The 23,510-nt window shown below is 43.2% G+C and overlaps 2 protein-coding genes across 11 annotated transcripts in view; one reads left to right on the plus strand and one right to left on the minus strand.

Annotated features, from left to right (window-relative positions):
- rbks (ribokinase) overlaps positions 1 to 20,683 on the minus strand; it is a 271,611-nt gene extending 250,928 nt beyond the window's left edge. For 5 of the 6 annotated variants that reach the window (XR_011953324.1, XM_072551283.1, XM_072551302.1 and 2 more), the window contains exon 1: positions 20,511 to 20,683. Coding sequence is in view for 5 of the 6 variants with exons in the window: in XM_072551283.1 (XP_072407384.1) it covers positions 20,511 to 20,590 (80 nt within the window). In the remaining variant the exon portion in view is untranslated. The remainder of the gene's footprint in view (positions 1 to 20,510) is intronic. The other variant, XM_072551269.1, reaches the window with a different exon arrangement.
- Positions 20,684 to 20,695: 12 nt separating this feature from the next.
- babam2 (BRISC and BRCA1 A complex member 2) overlaps positions 20,696 to 23,510 on the plus strand; it is a 204,281-nt gene continuing 201,466 nt past the window's right edge. For 2 of the 5 annotated variants that reach the window (XM_072551230.1, XM_072551257.1), the window contains exon 1: positions 20,890 to 21,053. The gene's annotated coding sequence lies outside the window, so the exon portion shown is untranslated. Of the gene's footprint in view, positions 20,795 to 20,889; positions 21,081 to 23,510 lie in introns of those variants that run through there. The other 3 variants (XM_072551249.1, XM_072551237.1, XM_072551243.1) reach the window with 3 other exon arrangements.

The raw sequence follows: 23,510 nt of genomic DNA on the forward strand, positions 1-23,510 counted from the left end.
TGTTAGGTTACTGTTAAATAATTATGAGCAGAATTTTACAAGAAAAAAATTTAAATGTTATTTTCTGTGGAAAAAAAATCCCTAACAAATGTGATTCCATTCCTGACAAAGCCTTCCAAAACCTCACATTTCTCTTTACATTACAGATATATATATATATATAGCCCATTCCTGTTGCTCTTGGGAAGATGATGGTAATATACCTTCCTGAATTGCTGTAGTCCATTTTGTGTAGGTCAATAATATGCTATTCGGAAGGGAGTTTCACAATTGTGACCCAGCAACAGGAAAATAGAATGCTGAGTGGCTTCGATGAGTGCTTGAATGCGGTGCCATCTAGGTGGCAGTTGTTGTAGGTTTTGAAGGTGTTATCTATAAGAGCCTTGGTGAATACACGAGCGCATCTTGTAGACGATACACACTGTAACTATGCAGTGTTGGAGGGACTGAATGTTTATGGATATGCTGCCAATCTAGTGGGCTGTTTTGCTCTGAATGGCGTCAAGTATTGAGTGTTGTTGGAGCTGCACTTGACTTTGGGAAATGATGTGGGTGGGTTGGGGTTAAATGTCATTGCATTCCTGAATTGTGCCTTGCAGATAGTGACAAAAGAAAAATTGCAGATGCTGGATTCCAAGGTAGACAAGCAGGAGGCTGGAAGAACACAGCAAGCCAGATGGCATCAGAAGGTGGAGAAGTCAACATTTCTGTTATAAACCTTCTTTAGGACTGGACCTGCAGTCCTGAAGAAGGGTTATACCAGAAATGTTGACTTGCCCACCTCCTGTTGCTGCCTGGCTTGCTGTGGTTCTTCCAGCCTGCTGCTTGTCTACCTTGCAGATACTGGCAGGATTTGGGAGTCAGGAGGCATGTTATTGCAAGATTCTTAGCCTATGAATGCTTAGATCTAGAGTATTTATATATCTAGTCCAGTCTCTAGTCAAATTGTAACCCCCATGATGTTGACAGTGGAGGATTCAGTGAGAGCAATGCCATCAATGGGCAAAGGTTAGGTTTCCTCTTGGAGACAATCATTGTTTGGAACTTGTGTACCATAAAAATGTTACTTTTCAGCTCAAGCTTGGGTATAGTCCAGATCATCCTGCATTTGGAAATGGACCGCTTCAGTATCTGAGGAGTCACGAATGGTGCTGAACATTGTATAGCCATCAGTGAACATCCACAAGGAAGGTGACTGATGAGGGAACTGAAGATGTTTGGACCTAAGATAGTACCCTGGAGGAATTCCTGTAGAGATACCCACAAGCTGAAATAATTGACCTCCAAAATCCACGACCATGTTCCTTTAGGCTATGAATGACTTCAACCACATGGACTTGTCTTGGAACAGCTTGGTTACGGACATGGAAAGTTGCTTCAAAGTAATGATAAATGGGAATTTCTGAGACTCCAGGTCCCTGTCTGAGAAACAGTGTGTCATATTGAGTATGCAGGTCATATCATTACTATGGTGTTCTTGGTTGCCCTTGTTAAAGAGCAGCTCCTTGCTTGCAGCATTTGAAGTGGTATATAGCTGAATTTAAATATGATGCCTGTGGCATAAGCATTGAAAGGTTCCAAAAGTAGTAAGCATTTCCACTTCTGCTACCACATAGTTGACTGAGGAGGGCACCATGGAGTTTCAATTGAAAGTTGAGGTGTTAAGCAGAGGGATGCACAAGAGAAGTCACCATGGGGTATGGTGGGAAACTTCCATAAAACCTCTCAAAAATAATAGTTAAAAAAAAAATGGGAAAACTAGGCCCTATAATATCAAAGGTTGATATGCAGCATTCCCTGCAGCATTCTTGGCTAAATTCAATAGACATGCATCACTAATGACCATTCAAATTGATGTAGAACAAAATTACAGTGGTGCAGTCTGGATACTACTCCAGACCTTTGAGTATTATTCTACCTCACCTCACTACCCAAAACATTTTCCAAACCAGCTTAAAAGACATGTGTGTTTGCATTTTGCCAAGTATACTTTATGTGCACATTACTCAAACTGTCTTGCTATGTACTTCAGTATTACTGTCCCTAGCATAAGGAAATTTTATTTCAGATATTGCGATATACTTAATTTTCCTCCTTTCTTCATCCAAACTAGCTCTGTTAAGGAACAGTGGGGAAACACGTTCATGCCTCAACATGTAACCAAACACCAGGTTTCCCAAAATCACAGCCACACCATTTAAGAGATACTGATCAGAAACTAAGTGTCACCCTACAGTATTCAACAGAGGAATCAAAGAGTAGCTTACTGCTCTTGCCAAGTTCCTAATATCAGGTTTCCAGGTGTCATGCCTCAGGAGATAACTTCAAACTCTGGCCTGCTGAAGAGAAATGAGGAAAAGGAGCTACAGAAATGGGCAGGGTTGAAAATAATCTAAAAACAAAAGCCACAAACTAAGAAAGCACAGGAGATGTCATTTCCATAATTTGTTTTACACACATGCAATTTTTCAAAAACATGCTGTCAGCAAATGCCCGCAAAGGGGAAAGTTTGTGAAGCAGTGTCTGCTGTACATCCAGATGTGTAGTTGAGCAGGAAATGACTATGGGGGTAAAACCAAATTTCAGCTGCATAATGCTGTAATCATTACTTTGCACTTAATTATCTAATAGTAGTTGACCTTTCTTATGACAGGCAGTGACAGATTGGGATACTTCATGAAAAATATAATAAATCACGATGGCAGTACCTGTTAAATTGAAAGGAGAAGTGGATGAATGACAATGGATCTCATTGAGGATTTATCCATTTCAGTGTAAATTCTTAATTTATAAATAAAGTCCAGTGTTAAATAGTGTTCTGCCTACTTAACCTTGGAAACAGGGTCACAATATGGAGAAGTCTCATGTCAGCTGCAAAATATAAACCATATTGACTAGTTATTTTATAAAATTCTACTGGAGAAACTAACAAAAATTAAAGAAAAACTGAAGTAAAATCAAATGCTATAAATGCTGGAAAGCAGAAATAAAAGTAGTAAACGCAGGAAACAATTTTATTTCCCTGTGCAGAGATGTCACTGAGAAATGTTGAGTCAAATACGACTGCTATTTAGAATACTTATGTCAGTTTTGGAAAAAAAATCACATTTAACTAAAAATGTTAACTGTTTCTCTCTTCACAGATGCTGTCAGACCCCTAAATATTCCCATCACTTTGAAATGTTAACCCAGTTAGTTGTAAACCTAGCATTGTCCACCAACCTCTCCACCATACCACTTTTTTGAAACAATGTTAAGTTTGCTGCTGTTGCCGCACAATCGTTGCCTGCTGGTGAGGTGAGCTCAGACAGGCTAACAAAAAATAAATCCAAATATGAGAAAGATTCATGTCAATAACTGCTATAAATTTTGTAACAATTAAGATTTGGTTTTGTGAAGGTAGAATGCTAGTGCTTCTTTGTATTTATAAAACATACATTCCAGTTGGAATAAGTTAGATTTCAGACTGTTTCAATTGAAGCAACAACAGCTTGCAATCTGGTGTTTGCCAAAATGCATTGTGATGCCACATTGAAAAGATAGATAATGCAATCAGTGAACTTTAGGCATTGTGGCCAATAAATTATAAGTCTAGTACTATGATGTAATTAGCACTGTGCCCTTTGTATAGAACAGTATATTATCGTGTCATTATCATGACAATGCAATTGGAACGGATTTTGCCAATGTAGCAAATTAGTGCATTGTGAAGTTTATCTGGAGCTATTTTCTCAACTGCATTGTCTCACCAGCACATGATTATATCTCCTAATAATGTACTGCCAGTACAACACTATACAATATATAATAAAAAACTACTCTTAAACCATTGATGTCAGCAACGTAATCAGCTGAAGAATGAGTGGGATGAATACATGAACTTTTAATAGAAACCAAACAAGAAGATTGGGCGCAGAAATGCAACATCAGGGCAATTGGTTAATGTCTCAAGGTTATTTTTAAATGCCAGAAAAATGCTATACGCTTAGTGACCATTTTGAAAATCAAGAGAGAAATAACAAGTCAGAGTCATAAAGATGTACAGCATGGAAACAGACCTTTCGGTCCAACATGTCCATACCGACTAGATATCCCAACCCAATCTAGTCCCACCTGCCAGCACCCGGCCCATATCCCTCCAAACCCTTCCTATTCATATACCCATCCAAATGCCTCTGAAATGTTGCAATTGTACCAGCCTCCACCACTACCTCTGGCAGCTCATTCCATACATGTACCACCCTCTGTGTGAAACAGTTGCCCCTTAGGTCTCTTATTTCTTTCCCCTCTCACCCTAAACCTATGCCCTCTAGTTCTAGACTCCCCGACTCCAGGAAAAAGACTTTGTCTATTTATCCTATCCATGCCCCTCATAATTTTATAAACCTCTATCAGGTCACCCCTCAGCCTCCGATGCTCCAGGGAAAACAGCCCCAACCTATTCAGCCTCTTCCTGTAGCTCAGATCCTCCAACCCTGGCAACATCCTTGTAAATCTTTTCTGAACCCTTTCAAGTTTCACAACATCCTTCTGATAGGAAAGAGACCAGAATTGCACACAATATTCCAAAGTATTCGAATAAAAATAGCTTTATACTATTTTATTATTCCTTTATGATATTATAAAAGTGGATTAGGCTGATTAAAAACCCTACAAACTTAAGATTCCCAAAATTTGATAAAATCTCTCCTGCAAAAATGCATTATTTGCTATGCTAACTTGACAGAAGTTGTTAAGTCGACTAGAGATTATTGTTAATGGGAAGGGATAGTAACGACTCAAAAAAAAAGTGTTCCTAATTAAATGCGCTCCTATTAGTTAGCAAATGCCACTAATTATTCATGATTAGAATTTTTCTTGGATTAAGTACTTATTGATAAAACAGACAAAAACGCTAGAAATGCATATAGCTCTAACTTTACTAAAACAGGCATTGTCTGCAAAACAAAAAAGATATGAGAACACAAAAGTGATAAATCTTTTGTATTTCATATATGCCTCAGTGGGAAGAGCCATTGCTTAATAATTGAATAGTTTAACTGAAAACATGAAACAAATAAATCAGCAAACCATCAATAAATAAATGCCTGTAATGTGCCAAATATGCTGTCTAAAATTTGTTTCTTCACACATTTTGTTTTGACAGGGGTTTGTCCAGGCACTCTTCATCACTGGTTTCAGCTCACTGTGGAAAATTGCCCAGGTCCATCAAATGTAGGACAATCTAATCTGGCCAATTATTGCCGCAGCTGGATGGTACCACAGACATTCTACAAATGTTGAAAAGAATGAAGCAAAATGGAACATAATGCATTTTGTGACCAAAAGTACAACATAAGTATAATAAACTGATTATGATTCGAACATACAATGATTAAAAAGAAATGAATTCAAAGTTATATTGTTTTCATTTATACACTAGATATTTTCTTGGACTCACCCTCCTAACATGCCCTCTATGTCCCATGGCCTGCACTGTTTCTGTACATTCTGCTCATAAATAATGAGTCATAAAGAGACCTGGGGAAAAAAACTGAAGAACTGTACAAGTTGTGCTAAAGTTAGCTCAATCATTTGTACATCAATCAGCTGATTTAAAAAAAAGTTTAATGTGATTCTCAACTCATGACAAATTGTAGCTTAAATCATTCAGCTTCAAGGCCAACAAGGTCACCATGAATGTTAAAGACATAGAACATCTTACTTTCCCTGCTAGCCAGAAGATTTTATTAGAAATTAAAGTCTCTGGCTCAGTCACAACATTAGTGCTGCTCAAGTAGAACAGTGGTAAAAATGCATGTTAAGTATCTTGCCATCTTCCAAAAGAAAGGCATCTCAAAAGATGAAGAAATGTTGAATCGGATGGAAAATAGAAAGAAATGGGAGATAACTGTACAATCAAAGAGAAGTTAAGGCAGATAGAAATAAATAAATAATGCAAACAACAAGTTGAAAAGGATAGGAGTATACTAAACAGCTAAACAGTAGAGGGAGTGGGATTGGGGTGAACAAAGTGCAGCCCCACATTGGAGTTGATTGTGCACATGGGAACAAAAGGCAAAAAAAACGTTAAGAGGAGTAGGCATGTCTAAGGAAATGACTGGAAAATGAGGATGGTACCTCAGATATCAAATAAGGCACACAGACCTTGGAGTGGAGGACATGCCCTAGCAGGGAATACGGATGCCGTATTTCAAATTGTCACAGAGATAAGTGGAAAGGCAGGTAGTGTTGTGGAAGCGGTAAGGCTGAAGGAGGACCTGGACAAGCTAGGGGAGTAAGCAAAGAAGTAGAAATGGAATACAGTGTAGGAAAGTGTGAGGTTATGCACTTTGGTAGTAAGAATAGAGGTGTACACTATTTTCTAAACAGGAAAAGGCTTCAGAAATCTGAAGCAACAAAGGGATTTGACAGTCTTAGTTCAGAATTCTCTTAAGGTTACCATGCTGATTCAGTTGGCAGTTAGGAAGGCAAATGCAATGTCAACATTCATTTCAAGAAGGCTAGAATACAAGATCAGTAAAGTACTGCCAAGGCTGTATAAGGCTCTGGTCAGACCACAATTGAAATAGTATGAGCAGTTTTGGGCCTGGTATCTCAGGAAGGATGTGCTGGCATTAGAAGGGGTCCAGAGAAGGTTTAAAAGAACGATTCGGGGGTTGAAAGGCATGTCACATGAGCAGCAGTTCAGGGCTCCACATCTGAATTTGATGGAGTCTAGAAGAACATGGGGATTGGGCAAGGGCAGAGGAATCCGATTGAAACCTACATAATATGGAGAGGCCTGGATAGAGTGGACATGGAGAATTTTTTCCCCTTCTGTAGAAAAGGGTAGGACCTGAGGCCTCAGAATGAAGGGATGACCCTTTAGAACTAAGAAGAGAAGGAATTTCTTCAGCCAGAGGGTGATGATCTGTGGAACTCATTTCTGCAGAAGGCTGTGGAGGCCAAATCATTAACTGTATTTAAAGACAGAGATAGATTCTTGATGGATCAAGGGTTATGGTGAGAAGAGAAGAGAATGGAGTTGAGAAACACATTAGTCATGACATTCAATGACATGGGACAAGTGCAGGAAATTGGGATTAGCCTTTAGCAGTAGTTATTGTCAGTGCAGACTCTCTGGACCAAAGGGCATTTACTGCACTTTATGAATGAATGACAGAGCAGACTCGATGGACAAAATGGCTTTGTGGTCATAAAGTGTGCTGAAGCTGGTCTGAGCAAAATAAGATAGATGCTAGAAATCCAAAACAAGAGTAAACTCAAATCCCACTAGCTTCAGAGGTTTGTCATGACATCTAAAATATTTTTTCTAATCCACATGTTTAAAAACACTTTTGTTCATAATGTGCTTCTGGCAGTATCTGCAAAAAGAGAAATATATGTTTATGGTCAATAATCTTTCAGAGAAGTTGACCCTGGAGCTGATGAAATCACAGATTTGGGCAGTGGTGACAGAAAGAGGCAGAGATAGGAAATGATATGGAACAAAGCAAATATGGAGAGTAAGCAAAGCTTGTAGTCAAGAAATGTCAAAGTTCTACAACAGAGTCGCATTCAGCAGCTAACAATGTAAATAGAATTAAGGCTAGAATGTATGCTGGAAGGAGCCAAAGAGAACGGATTTGGCTTACTGACAGGAAGTTAGAAGAAATTATAGTTCATCTCCATCTTAGTGTTGGCAGGCTGGATTGATTGAGGAGGCAAAGGTGTTGGGTTGTATACTGCGAACAAGACGTAGGCTGATGCCGTACTCCAGATGATAAATAGTTTATAAATATCAAAGAGGAGCAGATAATTCTCTGGATGCATCCTGAGAATATCCCAGGAGATCAGGAGCCAAATGGTCTACTTTGGCTTCTATTTTATTTGTTCACGTGACAGTGAATAACAGCAATACCATGGTGGACTTGAGAGAATAGATCGATCAATGGCATTAAAAGTAGATAGGTGGTTAAGGAGTCTCTGAACAACATGGACATCCAAAATCTCACAAAACAATTTGAGAGATAAATAAATAAAAGCTCGAAATACATCACAGTCGAAAAGCGTAGTGCTGCCGGTTAGGCAGCATCTGAGGAGCAGGAGAATCAACATTTCAAGCATGAGTACTTCATCAGGAACGAGGGGTGGCCCAAGGAGGTTGAGAGTTATAGGGGAGATATTGGGGGGGGGGGTGGGGGAGAAGAGGAGGAAGGAGAGCTGGGAATGCGATACGTAGATGAAGGTGAAGAGTGGAGGTGTGGGAAGTGGAGGAGATGTACTGGAGGGCATCATCAAACATGTGGGAGGGAAATTGCAGTCCTTGAAGGCGGCCATCTGGGATGCAATTGGTCCTCCTGGATGCAGATGCAGCAGAGGCAGAGGATTTGGGAGCATTTCTTCAGGAGGCAGGGTGGGACCTTGTGGGTTTGAAGTAGATGTCCATGTTGAGTCAGTCGCCAGAAATGGAGAGGTCCAGGAAGGGGAGGGGGGTGTCTGAGATGGTCCAAGTGAACTTGAGGTCAGGGTGGAAAGTAAAGGTGAAGTTGATGAACTGTTCAACCTCCTCGTGGGAGCACAATGTGGCGCCGATACAGTCATCAATGCAGCAGAGGAAATGGTGGTGAATGGTGCTGGTGTAGCTGCAGAAGATGGACTGTTCCACGTACCCGAAGACACAGGCATAGCTGGGGCCCATGCAGGTGCCCTTGGCTACCCCTTTGGTTTGGAAGAAGTGGGACGGTTCGAAGGAGAAGTTGTTGAGGGTGAGAACCAGTTCAGCTAATCTAATGACCGTGTCAGTGGAAGGGTACTGGTTAGGTCGGCGGGAGAGGAAGATACAGAGGGGTTGGAGACCTTCGTCATGGCGGATAGATGTGTACAGGGACTGGATATCCATAGTGAAGAAGAGGTATTGGAGGCTGGGAAGCGAAAGTCATGGAGGATGTGGGTGGTGTCCCGAAGGTATTTGGGGAGATCCTGAACCAAGGGGGACAGGATATTGTCAAGGTATGCAGAGATATGTTCAACCAACAACACTCCCCACCATTTCCTTCGCTACATCGATGACTGTATCAGCGTCACCTCGTGCACCCACGAGGAGGTTGAACAGTTAATCAACTTCACTAACGCCTTCACCCTGACCTCAAGATCACCTGCACTCTCTCAGACACTTCCCTCCCCTTCCAAGACCTCTCCATCTCCAGTGACATAGAACATCCCAGATGGCCTCCTTCTTCAAAGAATGCAATTTCCTCTCCCACGTGGTCGACGGTGTCCTCCAGCATGTCTCCTCCACTTCCCACACCTCTGTCCTTGAACCGTACCCCTCCAACTGCAACAAGGACAGAACCCACCAGTCCTCACTTTCCATCCCACCAAGCTCTGGATACAAGACATCATTCTCCGCCATTTCCACCAGCTACAAACAGACTCCACCACCAGGGACATATTTCCTTCCCCACCCCTATCTGCGTTCCGCAGAGACCGTTCCCTCCGTGACTCTCTTGTCAGGTTCACACCTCCCACCAAACCACCGTCCACTCCCAGCACCTTCCCCTGCCACTGCAAGTAGGGCAAAGCTTGTGCCCACACCTTCCCCTTTCACCTCAGTCCAAAGCCCCAAAGGATCCTTCCACATCCAATAAAGACTTACCCGTACTTCCACACACGTCATCTACTGTGTCCGTTTCTCCCGATGTGACCTCCTCTACATTGGAGGGATAGGACACCAACTTACAGAATGGAACATCTCTGGGACACATGCACTAAATAACCCTACCACCCTGTGGCCAAACATTTTAACTCCCCCTCCACTCTACCAAGGATATGCAGGCCCAGGGCTTCCTCCACCGCCAAATTCTAGCTGCCCGACGCCTGGAGGAAGAATGCCTCATCTTCTGCCTTGGGACCCTCCAACCACACAGGATCATCGTCATTTCTCCTCCCTCACCCCATCCCAGAATCAACCTTCCAAATCGGCACCGCCCTCTTCAACTGTTCTATCTGTCCATCTCCCTTCCCACCTATCCGCTCCACCCTCCTCTTCGACCCATCACCATCACCCTCCACCTTCATCTAACTATCACATTCCCAGCTACCATCCCCCTCCCACCCCATCCCCAAACCTCTTTGGGCCATCCCCTCATTCCTGATGAAGAGCTCATGTTCGAAACGTCGACTCTCCTGCTCCTCGGATGCTGCCTGATCGACTGTGCTTTTCCAGCACCAAACCTTTCGACTCTGATCTCCAGCATCTGCAGTCCTCACTTTATAGTAGAGATATCCAGCAGGTCAGGAGAAACTCGTGGAGGCAGACAAAGACCTTTTGGCTGTATTGGATAACGTTAAAACCATAATAGGTCTTAACCAAGTTAAAGATAAATGAAGAGAAGATAAGGGAAGGTCAGCGCAAGTGAAAGGCAGGAGAAATCAAAGATTGGAAAGGATGATGGTGAGAGGCAAAAAGTGAGCAGTATTTGGATAGGGAAATCTGAATGGAACATGAAGCTGCCATCAAGAAAATAAAACACAATTAAACAAAAGCAGAGGTCGCAATCTGATATTTTAAAGCTGAATGTAGAGTCCACAAGGCTGCAAATGTGTAATCTCTCCAGTCTGGAAGCAGGCCATTTGTCTCATTGAGTCTACAGTGACCCTCCAAAACGTATCCCATCCAACAACCCCCACATTATTCTGTAACCCTGCATTTCCCATGGCTAATCCACCCAGCCTGTACAGGCCTGGACACTCTGGTCAATTTAGCAACTTCTACATCTTTGGACTGTGGGAGGTAACCAGAGCACCAGGAGGAGACCCTTGCAGACAGGAGGAGAATGCGCAGACTCCACACAGACAGTTGCTCGAGGGTGGAATCGAACCTGCGGCTCTGGTATTGTGAGGCAGCAATGCTAACCACTGAGCCAACATATCACCCTCCTAATGAACAGGTAAAGGTGTTACTTACCTTGAGATTATTTTCAGTGTGACTGGCACAGCAAAGACAGCCAAAGTCAAAGAGAAAATAGCTGCAACCTACTGATACTGCAACAAATCAGATCAGACGCTTTAACCTAGGAATGCTAGAATCCACCAACAATTCTTTGCACTAGATTAGAAAGGCAGAGAAGGTTGGAAAACATGCAGTACTTCAGGAGAGCAAAAAGACTCTTTGATTTAATAATAGCAATTGTAATTGAAACAATTCAACTGAAAAGATAAAGAAAATTACTAAATTCAGAGAATTATGATGATTATGCAATACACAGCACCCTCTCATTGTAATCTCATTACTTTCTTTAACTGTTTAAAATACAGTGTGAATGAGGCACATATGCAATTACATTATACTTTTCATATTTTGATTGGTCTGAAGTATTTTGCAACAAAGCAGTGATTGGTCCTTGGAGCAGCTTCTGCAGAGTTTTGCTGGCTGGGATTCCAGTGGCCTGGAGTGAACAGCTTGCTTCAGCAGCAACTTCTGTCCTAGTGGACTTGTTGCTGAAATACTATCACCTGATGAAGGAATGTCGCTCCGAAAGCTAGTGTGCTTCCAATTAAACCTGTTGGACTATAACCTGGTGTTGTGTGATTTTTAACTTTGTACACCCCAGTCCAACATCGGCATCTCCAAATCATAGCAACAAGTGTGATGGCCTCACAATGGTACCGTCTTTCCCAAACGCAGGAGCTAGGAATTCAACTAAGATGGACTTTGTCTTACCAACACCAGCTGTTATTATGATAGGCACCATGGTATAGTGACTTAAACACTTTTCACTTTTTTTGTGTTTAAAAATTACAAATGACAATAAATGGCTATTCTATCCTAAGTAGTTTTAAAGTACAATCATACTCGTAATAAGAAAAGCAACAGTGAATTTGTGCACAGCAATGAACTACAAACTGCACTAAATTTAATGACCAGATAATTTACTTTTAGTTGTTAACCAGGACACTGGGAGATTTCATTTTCTTTTCTTTTTGATATTGTCATGGGATCCTTAAGGTTAAAGCTTAAAAATGTGTTGCTAGAAAAGCGCAGCAGGTCAGGCAGCATCAAAGGAACAGAATAATCGACGTTTCGGGCATAAGCCCTTCTTCAGGAATGAGGCGGGCGTGCCAAGCAGGCTAAGATAAAAGGTAGGGAGGAGGGACTTGGGGGAGGAGCGTTGGGAATACAATAGGTGGAAGGAGGTTAAGATGAGGGTGATAGGCCGGAGAGGGGGTGGGGGCGGAGAGGTCGGGAAGAAGATTGCAGGTCAAGAAGGCGGTGTTGATTCTGAGGGTTGGGACTGAGAAAAGGGGAGGGGGAGAAAGATGGAGAAATCTGCATTCATCCCGTGTGGTTGGAGGGTTCCTAGGCGGAAGATGAGGCGCTCTTCCTCCAGGCGTCGTGTTGCCATGGTCTGGCGATGGAGGCGGCCAAGGACCTGCATGTCCTTGGCGGAGTGGGAGGTGGAGTTAAAGTGTTCAGCCACGGGGCAGTTGGTGCGGGTGTCCCAGAGGTGTTCTCTGAAACGTTCCACAAGTAGGCAGCCTGCCTCCCCAATGTATAGGAGGCCACATCGGGTGCAGCGGATGCAGTAAATAATGTGTGTGGAGGTGCAGGTGAATTTCTGATGGATATGGAAGGATCCCTTGGGGCCTTGGAGGGAAGTGAGGGGGGAGGTGTGGGAGCAAGTTTTGCATTTCTTGCGGTTGCAGGGGAAGGTGCCAGGAGTGGAGGTTGGGTTGGTGGGGGGTGTGGATCTGACAAGGGAGTCACGGAGGGAGTGGTCTTTCCGGAATGCTGATAGGGGTGGGGAGGGAAATATATCCTTGGTGGTGGGGTCTGTTTGGAGGTGGCGGAAATGACAAAGGATGATACGATGTATCTGGAGATTGGTGGGGTGGTAGGTGAGGACCAGTGGGGTTCTGTCCTGGTGGTGATTGGAGGGGCGGGGTTCAAGGGCAGAGGAGTGGGAAGTGGAGGAGATGCGGTGGAGAGCACAGTCAACCATGTCGGAGGGGAAATTGCGGTCTTTGAAGAAGAAGGCCTTCTGGGTTGTTCGGTAGTGGATTTGGTCCTCCTGGGAGCAGATGCGGCGAAGGCGAAGGAATTGGGAATATGGGATGGTATTTTTACAGGGGGCAGGGTGGGAGGACGTGTAATCTAGGTAGCTGTGGGAGTCAGTCGGTTTATAGTAAACGTCCGTGTTGAGTCGGTCGTCCGAGATAGAAATGGAGAGGTCTAGGAAGGGGAGGGAGGATTCTGAGACGGTCCAGGTAAATTTGAGGTCGCGGTGGAAGGTGTTAGTAAAGTGAATGAGCTGTTCAACCTCCTTGTGGGAGCACGAGGTGCGCCGATACAGTCATCAATGAAGCGGAGGAAAAGGTGGGGGGGTAGTGCCAGTGTAGCTGCAGAAGATGGACTGTTCCACATATCCAACGAAAAGGCAGGCATAGCTGGGGCCCATGGCTACTCCTTTGGTTTGGAGGAAGTGGGAGGATTGGAAAGAGAAGTTGTTCAGGGTGAGGACCAGTTCTGTCTGTGGAAGGAGGGGTCAATGGAAGGGTACTGGTTGGTTCGGCGGGAAAGGAAGAAGTGGAGGGCTTTGAGGCCTTCATGATGGAGGATGGAGGTGTATAGGGACTGGATGTCCATGGTGAAGATAAGGCGTTGGGGGCCAGGGAAGTGAAAATCATGGAGGAGGTGGAGGGTGTGGGTGGTGTCCCAAACGTAGGTGGGGAGTTCTTGGACTAAGGGGGACAGGACCGTGTCAAAGTATGCAGAAAGGAGTTCGGTGGGGCAGGAGCAGGCTGAGACAATGGGTCGGCCGGGGCAGTCAGGTTTGTGGATTTTGGGCAAGAGGTAGAAACGGGCGGTGCAGGTTGTGGGACTATGAGGTTGGAGGTGGTGGATGGGAGATCCCCCGAGGTGATGAGGTTATGGATGGTCTGGGAGATGATGGTTTGGTGGTGGGGTCATGGTCAAGGGGGCAGTAGGAGGAGGTGTCTGTGAGCTGGCATTTAGCCTCAGCAATGTAAAGATTGGTGTGCCAAACTACCACCACGCCTCCCTTGTCTGCCGGTTTGATGGTGAGGTTAGGGTTGGAGCGGAGGGAGTGGTGGGCTGCACGTTGCAAGGTGAGAGGTAACACAAGAAGCACGACATAGTGGCCAATTCAAAACAGAACTCCTCCAGCAAGGTAGAGAGTCTTGCATTGAAGTGTCTATAGAAAAACCGTAGGTTAAATCTGGAGCCAAGCGGATACTAGTCCGTGATAGAAGACTGTTTTATCCTCCACCTGAGGTTGCAACAGACTATGGCAGAGTTTAATAAAAGGAACATGCTGTGGATGCTGGAAATCTAAAACGAAACAAAGTGATTAGGAATAGTCAGCACGGCTTTGTGTGTGGGAGATCACGCCTCAAATTTGTTAGAGCTCTTCGAAGAAGTGACCAGGAAAGTTGATTAGGGTAGGATGTTAGATGTAGTTTGTATGGATTTCAGCAAGGCCTACGATAAGGTTCCACATGGTAGGCTAATCTGGAAGGTTAGATCACATGGAATCCAAGGGGAGCTGGCAAATTGGATACACAATTGGCTTGAAGGCAGGAAGCAGGGAGTAATAGTGCAAGGATGCTTGTCGGACTGGAGTCCTGTAACCTTGTGCCCCAAAGGTCGGTGCGGGGTCCATTGTTGTTTGTTATTTAGATTAGATTCCCTACAGTGTGGAAACAGGCCCTTCGGCCCGACCAGTCCACACCGACCCTCCGAAGAGTAACCCACCTAGACCCATTTCCCTCTGACTAGTGCACCTAACACTATGGGCAATTTAGCATGGCCAATCCACCTGACCTGCACATCTTTGGACTGTGGGAGAAAACCAGAGCACCTGGAGGAAACCCACGCAGACACAGGGAGAATGTGCAAACTCCACACAGACGGTCACCCAAGGCTGGAATCGAACCTGGGACCCTGGTGGTGTGAGGCAGCAGTGCTAACCACTGAGCCACCGTGTTATCTATATCAATAATTTGGATGAAAATGTACAAGACATGATTAATAAGTTTGCAAATGACACTGAAATAGGAGGTTTTCTGGATAACGAGGAAAGTTATCAGTAATAGTAGAAGGATCTTGATCAGCTAGGGAAGTGGGCTAAGAAATGGCAATGGAGTTTAACATAGATAAGTGTGAAGTCTTGTATCTTGGACAGTCAAACTAAGGTAGGAGTTTCATGGTGAATGGTAGGGCCTTAAGAAGTGTAGTGGAACAGAGGATCTGGGAGTTCAGGTACATGGTTCTCTGAAAGTGGAGTTACAGGTTGACAGGGCAGTGAAGGCAGCTTTTTGGCGCACTGGCCTCCTTTAGTCAGGGCATTGAGTATAGAAGTTAGGAAGTTATGTTGCATTTATACAGGACGTTGGTGAGGCCGCACTTGGAGTATTGTGTTCAGTTTTGGTCACCTTGCTATAGGAAGGATATTATTAAAGTGGAAAGAGTACAGAAGAAATTTACAAGGACATTGTCTTGATTTGGGAGAGGTTGGACAAGCTAGAATTTTCTTCTTGGGAGCATAGGAGATTGAGTGGAGATCTCATAGAAATGTATAAGACCATGACAGGCATGGAAAGGGTGAAAGCACTCAGTCTTTTTCCCAAGGTTGGGGAAAATCAAGGACTGGAGGGGAAAGAATAAAAGGGCAACTTTTTTTTTACACAGAGGGTGGTAAGCATATGGACTAAGCTGCAAGCAGAGTGTTGAGGTAGGTATATTAACAATATTTTAAAAGTATTTGGACATATACATGGATAGGAAAGGTTTAGAAGGATACAGGCCAAGTGCAGGGAAACAGGGCTAGCATTAATGGACACTTTGGTCAACATAGGTCATTTTGGGCCAAAGGGCCAGTCTCTGTGATGTAGGACTCTATGACTCTTTGGTGCAAATAGTCAGCAGGTTTAGCAGCATCTGTGGAGACAGTAACAAAGTGTGACTCTTTTTCATAACTTAGAGGAGGTAGAAATGTGAGAGAGTTTCATGCTATTGAAAACAGAGGTCTGGGGTAGAATAGAAAGCTAGTGCAATTAAAAAAAAGGTATTCAAAGGGTGAAGTAATGACCATGGTAAAGACATAAAACCAAAAACTGCACATGCTGCAAATTTGAAACCAAAACATTTTACACGTCCTTTACTCGCTCCAACATCCCAGGCCTCATCAGCACATTGGCTGCTTAAAGCAGCCAGCCAATCTCTCTCACCCACTAATGGTCCCCATTATTAGCTTTTCTCCTTCCCTGACTTACCATTATCCAACCCTTTGTTTGTCTAACTGCCTCTATCTCTTTCGGGGCTCCATATCCACCTCCTTCTCATTCCTTTACCAACCACCCCTCCTTCAACAAACATACTACTATGTTCTAGCTACTACTCATGCTGAAGACAGGTCACTGAATCAAAGTAAGCTTGATTCTGTTTCCCACAGATGTTGCCAGACCTGCTGAGATTCTCCAAAATTTCTGCTTTGTTAAAAGAAATAAAACATCACTCAAGAGTGAATGTTAATGGGAGAATAATGAACGATGCTGTCTGAAAGCAAAGTTTAAAAAATCACAACACCAGCTTACCTGGACCATCTCAGACTCCTCCCTTCCCTTCCTTGACCCCTCCATTTCTATCTCGGGCGACCGACTCAACACAGATATTTAATACAAACCAACCAACTCCCACAGCTACCTAGATTACACCTCCTCCCACCCTGCCCCCTGTAAAAGTGCCATCCCATATTCCCAATTCCTCCGCCTCCGTCGCATCTGCTCCCAGGAGGACCAATTCCACGACCGAACAACTCAAATGGCCTCCTTCTTCAAAAACCGCAATTTCCCCTCCAACGTGGTCGACGACGCTCTCCACCGCATCTCCTCCACTTCCCCCCCCCCTCCAATCGCCACCAGGACAGAACCACACTGGTCCTCACCTACCACCCCACCAACCTCCAGATACATCGTATCATCCTTCGTCATTTCTGCCACTTCCAAACAGACCCCACCACCAAGGATATATTCCAAACCTCGAACAGATCATTGTTCGTAGCAAACTGCCCAGCTTTCACGACAACTCCATACAACCCTGTCACGGTAGGCGCTGCAAGACATGTCAGAATGTGGACATGGATACCACCATGTACGTAGCAGGTACTCCTGTGACTCATCCAACGTTGTCTATTTTATACATTGCAGGCAAGGATGCCCTGAGGCATGGTACATTGGGGAAACTGAGCAAAGGCTACGGCAACAGATGAACGGACACCGGACAACAATCAACAGACAGGAGTGTTCCTTCCCAGTTGGGGAACACTTCAGCGGTCCAGGACATTCGACCTCGGACCTTTGGGTGACCATCCTCCAAGGCGGACTTCAGAAAAGGCAGCAGCGAAAAGTGGCCGAGCAGAGGCTGATAGCTAAGTTCCGCACCCATAGGGAGGGCCTCAACCGGGACCTTGGGCTCATGTCACACTACAGGTGACCACCATTGCACTACACACACACACACACACACACACACACACACACACACACACACACACACACACACACACACACACCCTCTCAGAGACTTAGACCAGTCTACATTCTCTCTCACAGACACTCACAACCACCCACCCCAGACAGACAGACACACACGCAACTCCTCACAGACTTAAGACACTACACACACACACACACACACACATATATACACACTCTCACACTCACAACCCCCCCAACCCAGACAGACAGACACACACACACACGTACGCACAGACACAAAGACCCACATGCACACATATATGTTTATGGGGTGAATTTGTACTTGCAGAGTTACATTGTACTTTGCTCAAAAACTGCATGAATTCATGCAAAATTCTGTTATCTCACTTCTTAGATTAGAATCAATCTAAACATCATGGCATAGACAGAGAACACAGGGGGCTAACACCTTAACATATTGTCTAGCTAACACCAATTGTTACAGTTAACCTGAGAAAACATTTGTGATTTACACATTAAAGAAGTGAAACTATCATGGTATTCGAACAGATGAAAAACTCAACAAACAATCAAGGTATTTTTCAATGTATAATTTCAGTTACATCACACTGTAAACTTTTCCATAAATTCTGTGCCTTACAATTGTGTCCTCTGCAACCACTTGATGAAGGAGCGGTGCTCCGAAAGCTAGTGTGCTTCCAATTAAACCTGTTGGACTATAACCTGGTGTTGTGTGATTTTTAACTTTGTACACCCCAGTCCAACACCACCATCTCTAAATCATGTCTGAAAGCAAAAGCATGAAAACAAGACACAGACTAGAATTCAGTCATGGGGTTATGTGCATTGCTGACTGGGCCAGCAGTTATTGCCCATCTTTCACTACTATTGAGAAGCTGGCGGTGTGATATCGCCTGAACATCGATTCTACTTCCAACCTCTGGAATCAGAAATGAACTCCACAGATGCTGATATCCCACCGCCAAGTCATCCTTGAACACATATGAACAGTCCTTGACTAAAGTACTCCCTCATACAGAGTCAGGCACCAGAGTGTCAGTATCTCTCACACTCACCCTTTTTAGGGCTGCATAGTGGCTCAGTGGCTAGCACTGCTACCTCACACTACCAGAGACCTGGTTCGGTTCCACCCTCAGGTGGCTGTGTATAGAGTTTGCACATTCTCTGTATCTGTGCGGGTTCCCTCAGGGTGCACCATTTTCCTCCCAGACCAAAGGTGTGCAGGTTAGTTGGATTGACTATGTAAATTTACCCAGTGTCCAGGGATGTGTGGGTTAAGTGGATTAGCCACAGGAAATGTAAGGTTACAGCGGTAGGATGGGGGTTGGGTCTGGGTGGGGTGCTCTTCAGATGGTCAGTGTGCACTTGATGGACCAAATGGCCTGTTTCCACACTGGAGAAAATCTATAATTCTATTATATGTCAGTAGGGCTCTCTGATTGGACCAGATTAACAGCCCCAATCAGGAAACTCATTCTCTTGTCCAGGTGGCTGATTTCATTACAATCAATACAGAGCCAAGATATTCTTGTCCAAACTCCTATGTGACACTACCTTCTCACACCTTAAAAGCATGGCAGTTACAGAAAAAAAGATGAAGTATGTGATCAACATTTACTGTCAACAGCCAAAGGAAATCATATCACATGGCTGCTAAACCCAATATCACCATGCTGTTATGTTGCCCATAATGTCCAATATAGAGCATAAAACAAGGCAAATAGTATCTGTCAAACATACAATGCCCCAAACAATATGGTGCGCTCCAAGACTTGTCAGGTCATTTACAAGTGGGTGGTGGGGGCACTAGTGTTAGGGAAGATGCAAGTAAAAAAAAAGGAATAGTGCAGAATAAAGGTAGCTAACTAAAATTCAAACCAGCCATGAGTCTACGTGGGAATGAATACAATATGATGGGTTTCATTCATAAAAGTAAGAGACATTGTACACGGGCAAAATGAGGTGCCTTGCCTCCATCCAAACATCTCCCCTAAAAACTACAATCTCCTTCCATTACACCTGTGACTCAAAATTAAGGTGGACTATGGCCATCAGTAAGTATAGGAAGAAGTGGTGGCCCAGCTATAACTAAAGATTGGTTTATTTCACACCAATTTTAATCAGAACTTCTTTATATGCATGCTCCCTTGGGAATTTGGACACATTCATTAAAATGACAAACTTAGTGCTACAAATTATATTGGGTACATTATTGTGAATTGATATATTTTCCAACAGGTTTATTTGGAATTACTAGCTTTCAGGGCACTGCTCCTTCACCAGGTGGTTGTGGAGAAGCTAGTGCTTCCAAATAAACTTGTTGGACCAAAACCTAGTACTGTGTGATTTTTAACTTTATACCCACAGTCCAGCACTAGCACATCCAAATCTTATTTATTCTTGATTTTCCAACAAGTTAGGTATGAAAGTGCATGTTACTAAATGTACAACCCCTATGGGGCATAAGCCTCGGAGAACAGCATGAATTGGAAGACAAGTTAATGTAAATTCATTGCTTTGCATTAGGAAAACACCACGCATCCTGGAGATACACAACAGGTGCCCTTCTCCCAAAACCTGTCACAGTCCTGCAGAAGGAGAGGCTGGTTAATTTCAACAAGACATATTTTCACCAGAGTCCAAGTGCATAGCAAAAACACCTTTAGACGATGGATTTGCCCCACTGCATTTGTTTGCAGCATATTACATTTTGTTAAAAAATGCACAATCAGGCCATACCCTTCTGTAACGGTTGTGTTAAGAATGTAGACCACATCAATGTGAAAAAGCTTATGAGCTTAAAAAAATTTGACAAAATACAATAACTTATAAAAAGAACACTTTAAAACTAACTTTGCAGATTCATCTTCTAATCAATTAACTTCATTTGAATAAAATACAATTCCAGCATTAATACCCGCTCAACTAATTATCACTTTTACAAAATATATACATTAGGACAAATTATATGTGCATGTACTACTAACCTGACCAAATCAGTCATACAGGATCCTACAACCACTACACCATAAACCTCATCGGAAGAATGATGAGCTGGGAATGACATATTTAGGATTTAGAAAAAAAATAACAGCAGCAGCATCAACCAAATAGTGCAATGCACAACAATACCAATCAGCTCCAGCAACTTCAGGGTTAAAAGTCCTCAGCAAGCGACCATAGTTTCTGGAGGCCCCCGTCGCATAGCGGGCTGCACTATTTCATTAAACGAGACAAAATAAAACAAAACGATAAAGAATGGTTTATCGAGGTAAAGTGGTTCTTTTAATAAATACATATCGTATTATAGTAAGAAAAAGTATACTCGTATGTATTCTGGAATATATATTATATGGATATTAATTAGGCAGTTGCTTGGACGACAGTAGTTTCCTTGTTGCCGGTTCTGGCTATTGACGGTTGGAGCCGTTGGTGTTTGAAGAGCGGGAGCGGCCGGCGCGAGGGGCGGGGAGTGACTGAGGTCACTGGACGCTCTGTGTTCATGGGACTGGCTGGTCGGTCCCAGGCAGGTACCCGAACCCGGCTCGCTTGCTCGTGTATGTATGTCCAATGTAGCTCATCGTCACCCATGGCTGTTCAGCTGGGCTCATGGAACCCTTTTGAGGCCCAGTTGCTCACCTCTCTTTTTAGTAAAATGTATTATATTCACCATTCTTAATTACAATTCACAGTACACAAAGTTCACCTTTTAGATGGCTTTATGTCTTTTTAGAAAAAAAAGTTTGATGCAATGATTTCGTATTTGCATGTGGAGGTGGAAGTTTATGCAAACCTTTTTGTTTACAAATCCCTAGTGTCATTTCCTGTACTTTAAAGGACGAATACGCTGCATTTACAACTAATGCTGCAAACATCCTGGAAACGTTAGGCGTGACATTTTGTCATCATCAGGGATTGACGCAGATGGCAAAGATCTGCTAACTATCTGGAAGCTGCATTTAGGTTTCAGAGTGACCTACAGGGCACAGTTTTCCTGATTGGAAACAAAAGAAATAAGTTTTTACAACCACTCAGTGTCATTTGTGGTAATTTTGGTGCAGTATTGCAACATTTTAAATTTAACTGTGTTCATTTCCAAATCACCCTCTCCATCTAGTAATTGCTTTGTCAGAAATAACCCAATATTCGTGTATGTCCACAATGCAAGTACATAATAGTTCTGATTGTGTCTGAAAAGAGGCTGTGAATGCTATGGGTTCAGATTTTTGAATTCATTGCTAACAAAATAGCAACAGAGAAAACACTGGCTTTTTTCTTTTTTAGATATTCAGTAACCTAATACTTATTTTCAACAATTGCACGTCATTTGTGTTTTGCTGTTATTAGCTGCCCCGAAATAGAGGATGATATCTATACTGTGAGAGTTTCTGCTGTGAACTTCTTCATGCATCCGAATGTGCCAATTCTCAACGCATAAGTTGTTGTCTCTGAGGTTGTGAGATCCGGGGTGGATAATTTGCTGCTTTCTCATTCTTGCTCTGTTGCTGTTCTGCCTCAACATTGTAATGTGACTTTAAAAGTGTGATGCAACATGATTGGTAGTTTGTTACCATTTTGAATGATTGAGAGCAACACTCCCTGTCATCTTGTCAATGCTATTGTCCTTCAATGAAAACTTCAGAATGTCTTTGAATTTCTTTGTTCACTGGAGCACTGGCCATTTGAGAGTTGAGAAGAAAGGGCATGGTAGAGAAGATCATCTAGCAGGGATTTTGCAGATATGCTTGTGGACCTGGCTTGAAGAAGGCTACCCGTGCTGATACAGTGGTCTCTCTGAGTTAGTGTGGGAGAAGCATTGCTAGAAGAACTTGTCTACCACTCTTGCATGTCATTGATACACAATCCAGGTCTCATTTTAGTGTATAAGTGTGGTGATTAAGGCTGCACTTTTGTTGAATGGAGGAGGTTTATGTTGTCAAATGCTTGTTAGCATAGTTTGTAGAAAACTGAGATGATGAAGGTAAGCTGGTGTTAAGTCCCTTCATCATCTCCCTACCTGACCAGGTGTAGGTTAGTATAAGTTTTATTTTGGCCATATTCCAAAATAGACTAAGCTTTTTTTGTAAGCAAAATGAAATAGATCAAGAGTGGCTTGCAAATCTGATGCTGAGTGAGCAATGATGTTGCGTGTGGTCATAGACAGTGGTCAGTTTAGTTTCAACGCAGGTGAGAGAGGTTCTCATTTAGGCAGCTCTTTTTTAATCACTGTATTTAGAAGTGTTGTAACAACATTCCAGGCCAGTTGGGAATTGAAACCAGACCTCTGGGCACAATCCACAGAGCTCACAATTATATTGCATCAAACATCTTAGTCAGGTTGACAAATGCAATGACCATCCTAAATTGATTGTCCATGTAATTCTCAGCATAACCACATTGACAATCACATACTGTCTAACTGTGCAAGCACATCTATTATTGGACACGATTTTGACTTTGGCAAGCATGGACTGGTTGTGTATGGCTTTTTTTTTCCTAATGTGTGCAGCCGAAGGAATATGGTGTTTAATATATTAAGCCAGGCTTTGGGTTGTACAACCCAATGTCCCAAACTTCCTAGCTAGTGTCCAACCACTAATTTTCTGTCCTGGCAAATGCCCCCAAAGTGACTTCTGACAAGTGATAGCTGCAAAGAACTCAGTTCAGGTAAAAGCAAATTACTGCAGATGCTGGAATCTGAAACCAAGAAAGAGGAAATGCTGGTAAATCTCAGCAAGTCTGGCAGCATCTGTAAGGAGAGAAAAGAGCTGACGTTTCAAGTCTAACTGAAGCTCTTTTCTCTCAGTTCAGATAGCTTTGCAACATTTAACCCAAGTACATGAACCTGGATCACCACAACTAATGATGTTTAACTCAATATTTGGAACATTTGATCAATGAGAGGTCTGGTTTCAATTCCCAACTGTCCTGGAATGCTGTCACAACACTTCTAAATACAGTGATTTAAAAAAAAGCTGCCTACATGA

The sequence above is a fragment of the Chiloscyllium punctatum genome, chromosome 3 (assembly GCF_047496795.1).
Source record: "Chiloscyllium punctatum isolate Juve2018m chromosome 3, sChiPun1.3, whole genome shotgun sequence".
Classification (NCBI taxonomy): Eukaryota; Metazoa; Chordata; class Chondrichthyes; order Orectolobiformes; family Hemiscylliidae; genus Chiloscyllium; species Chiloscyllium punctatum.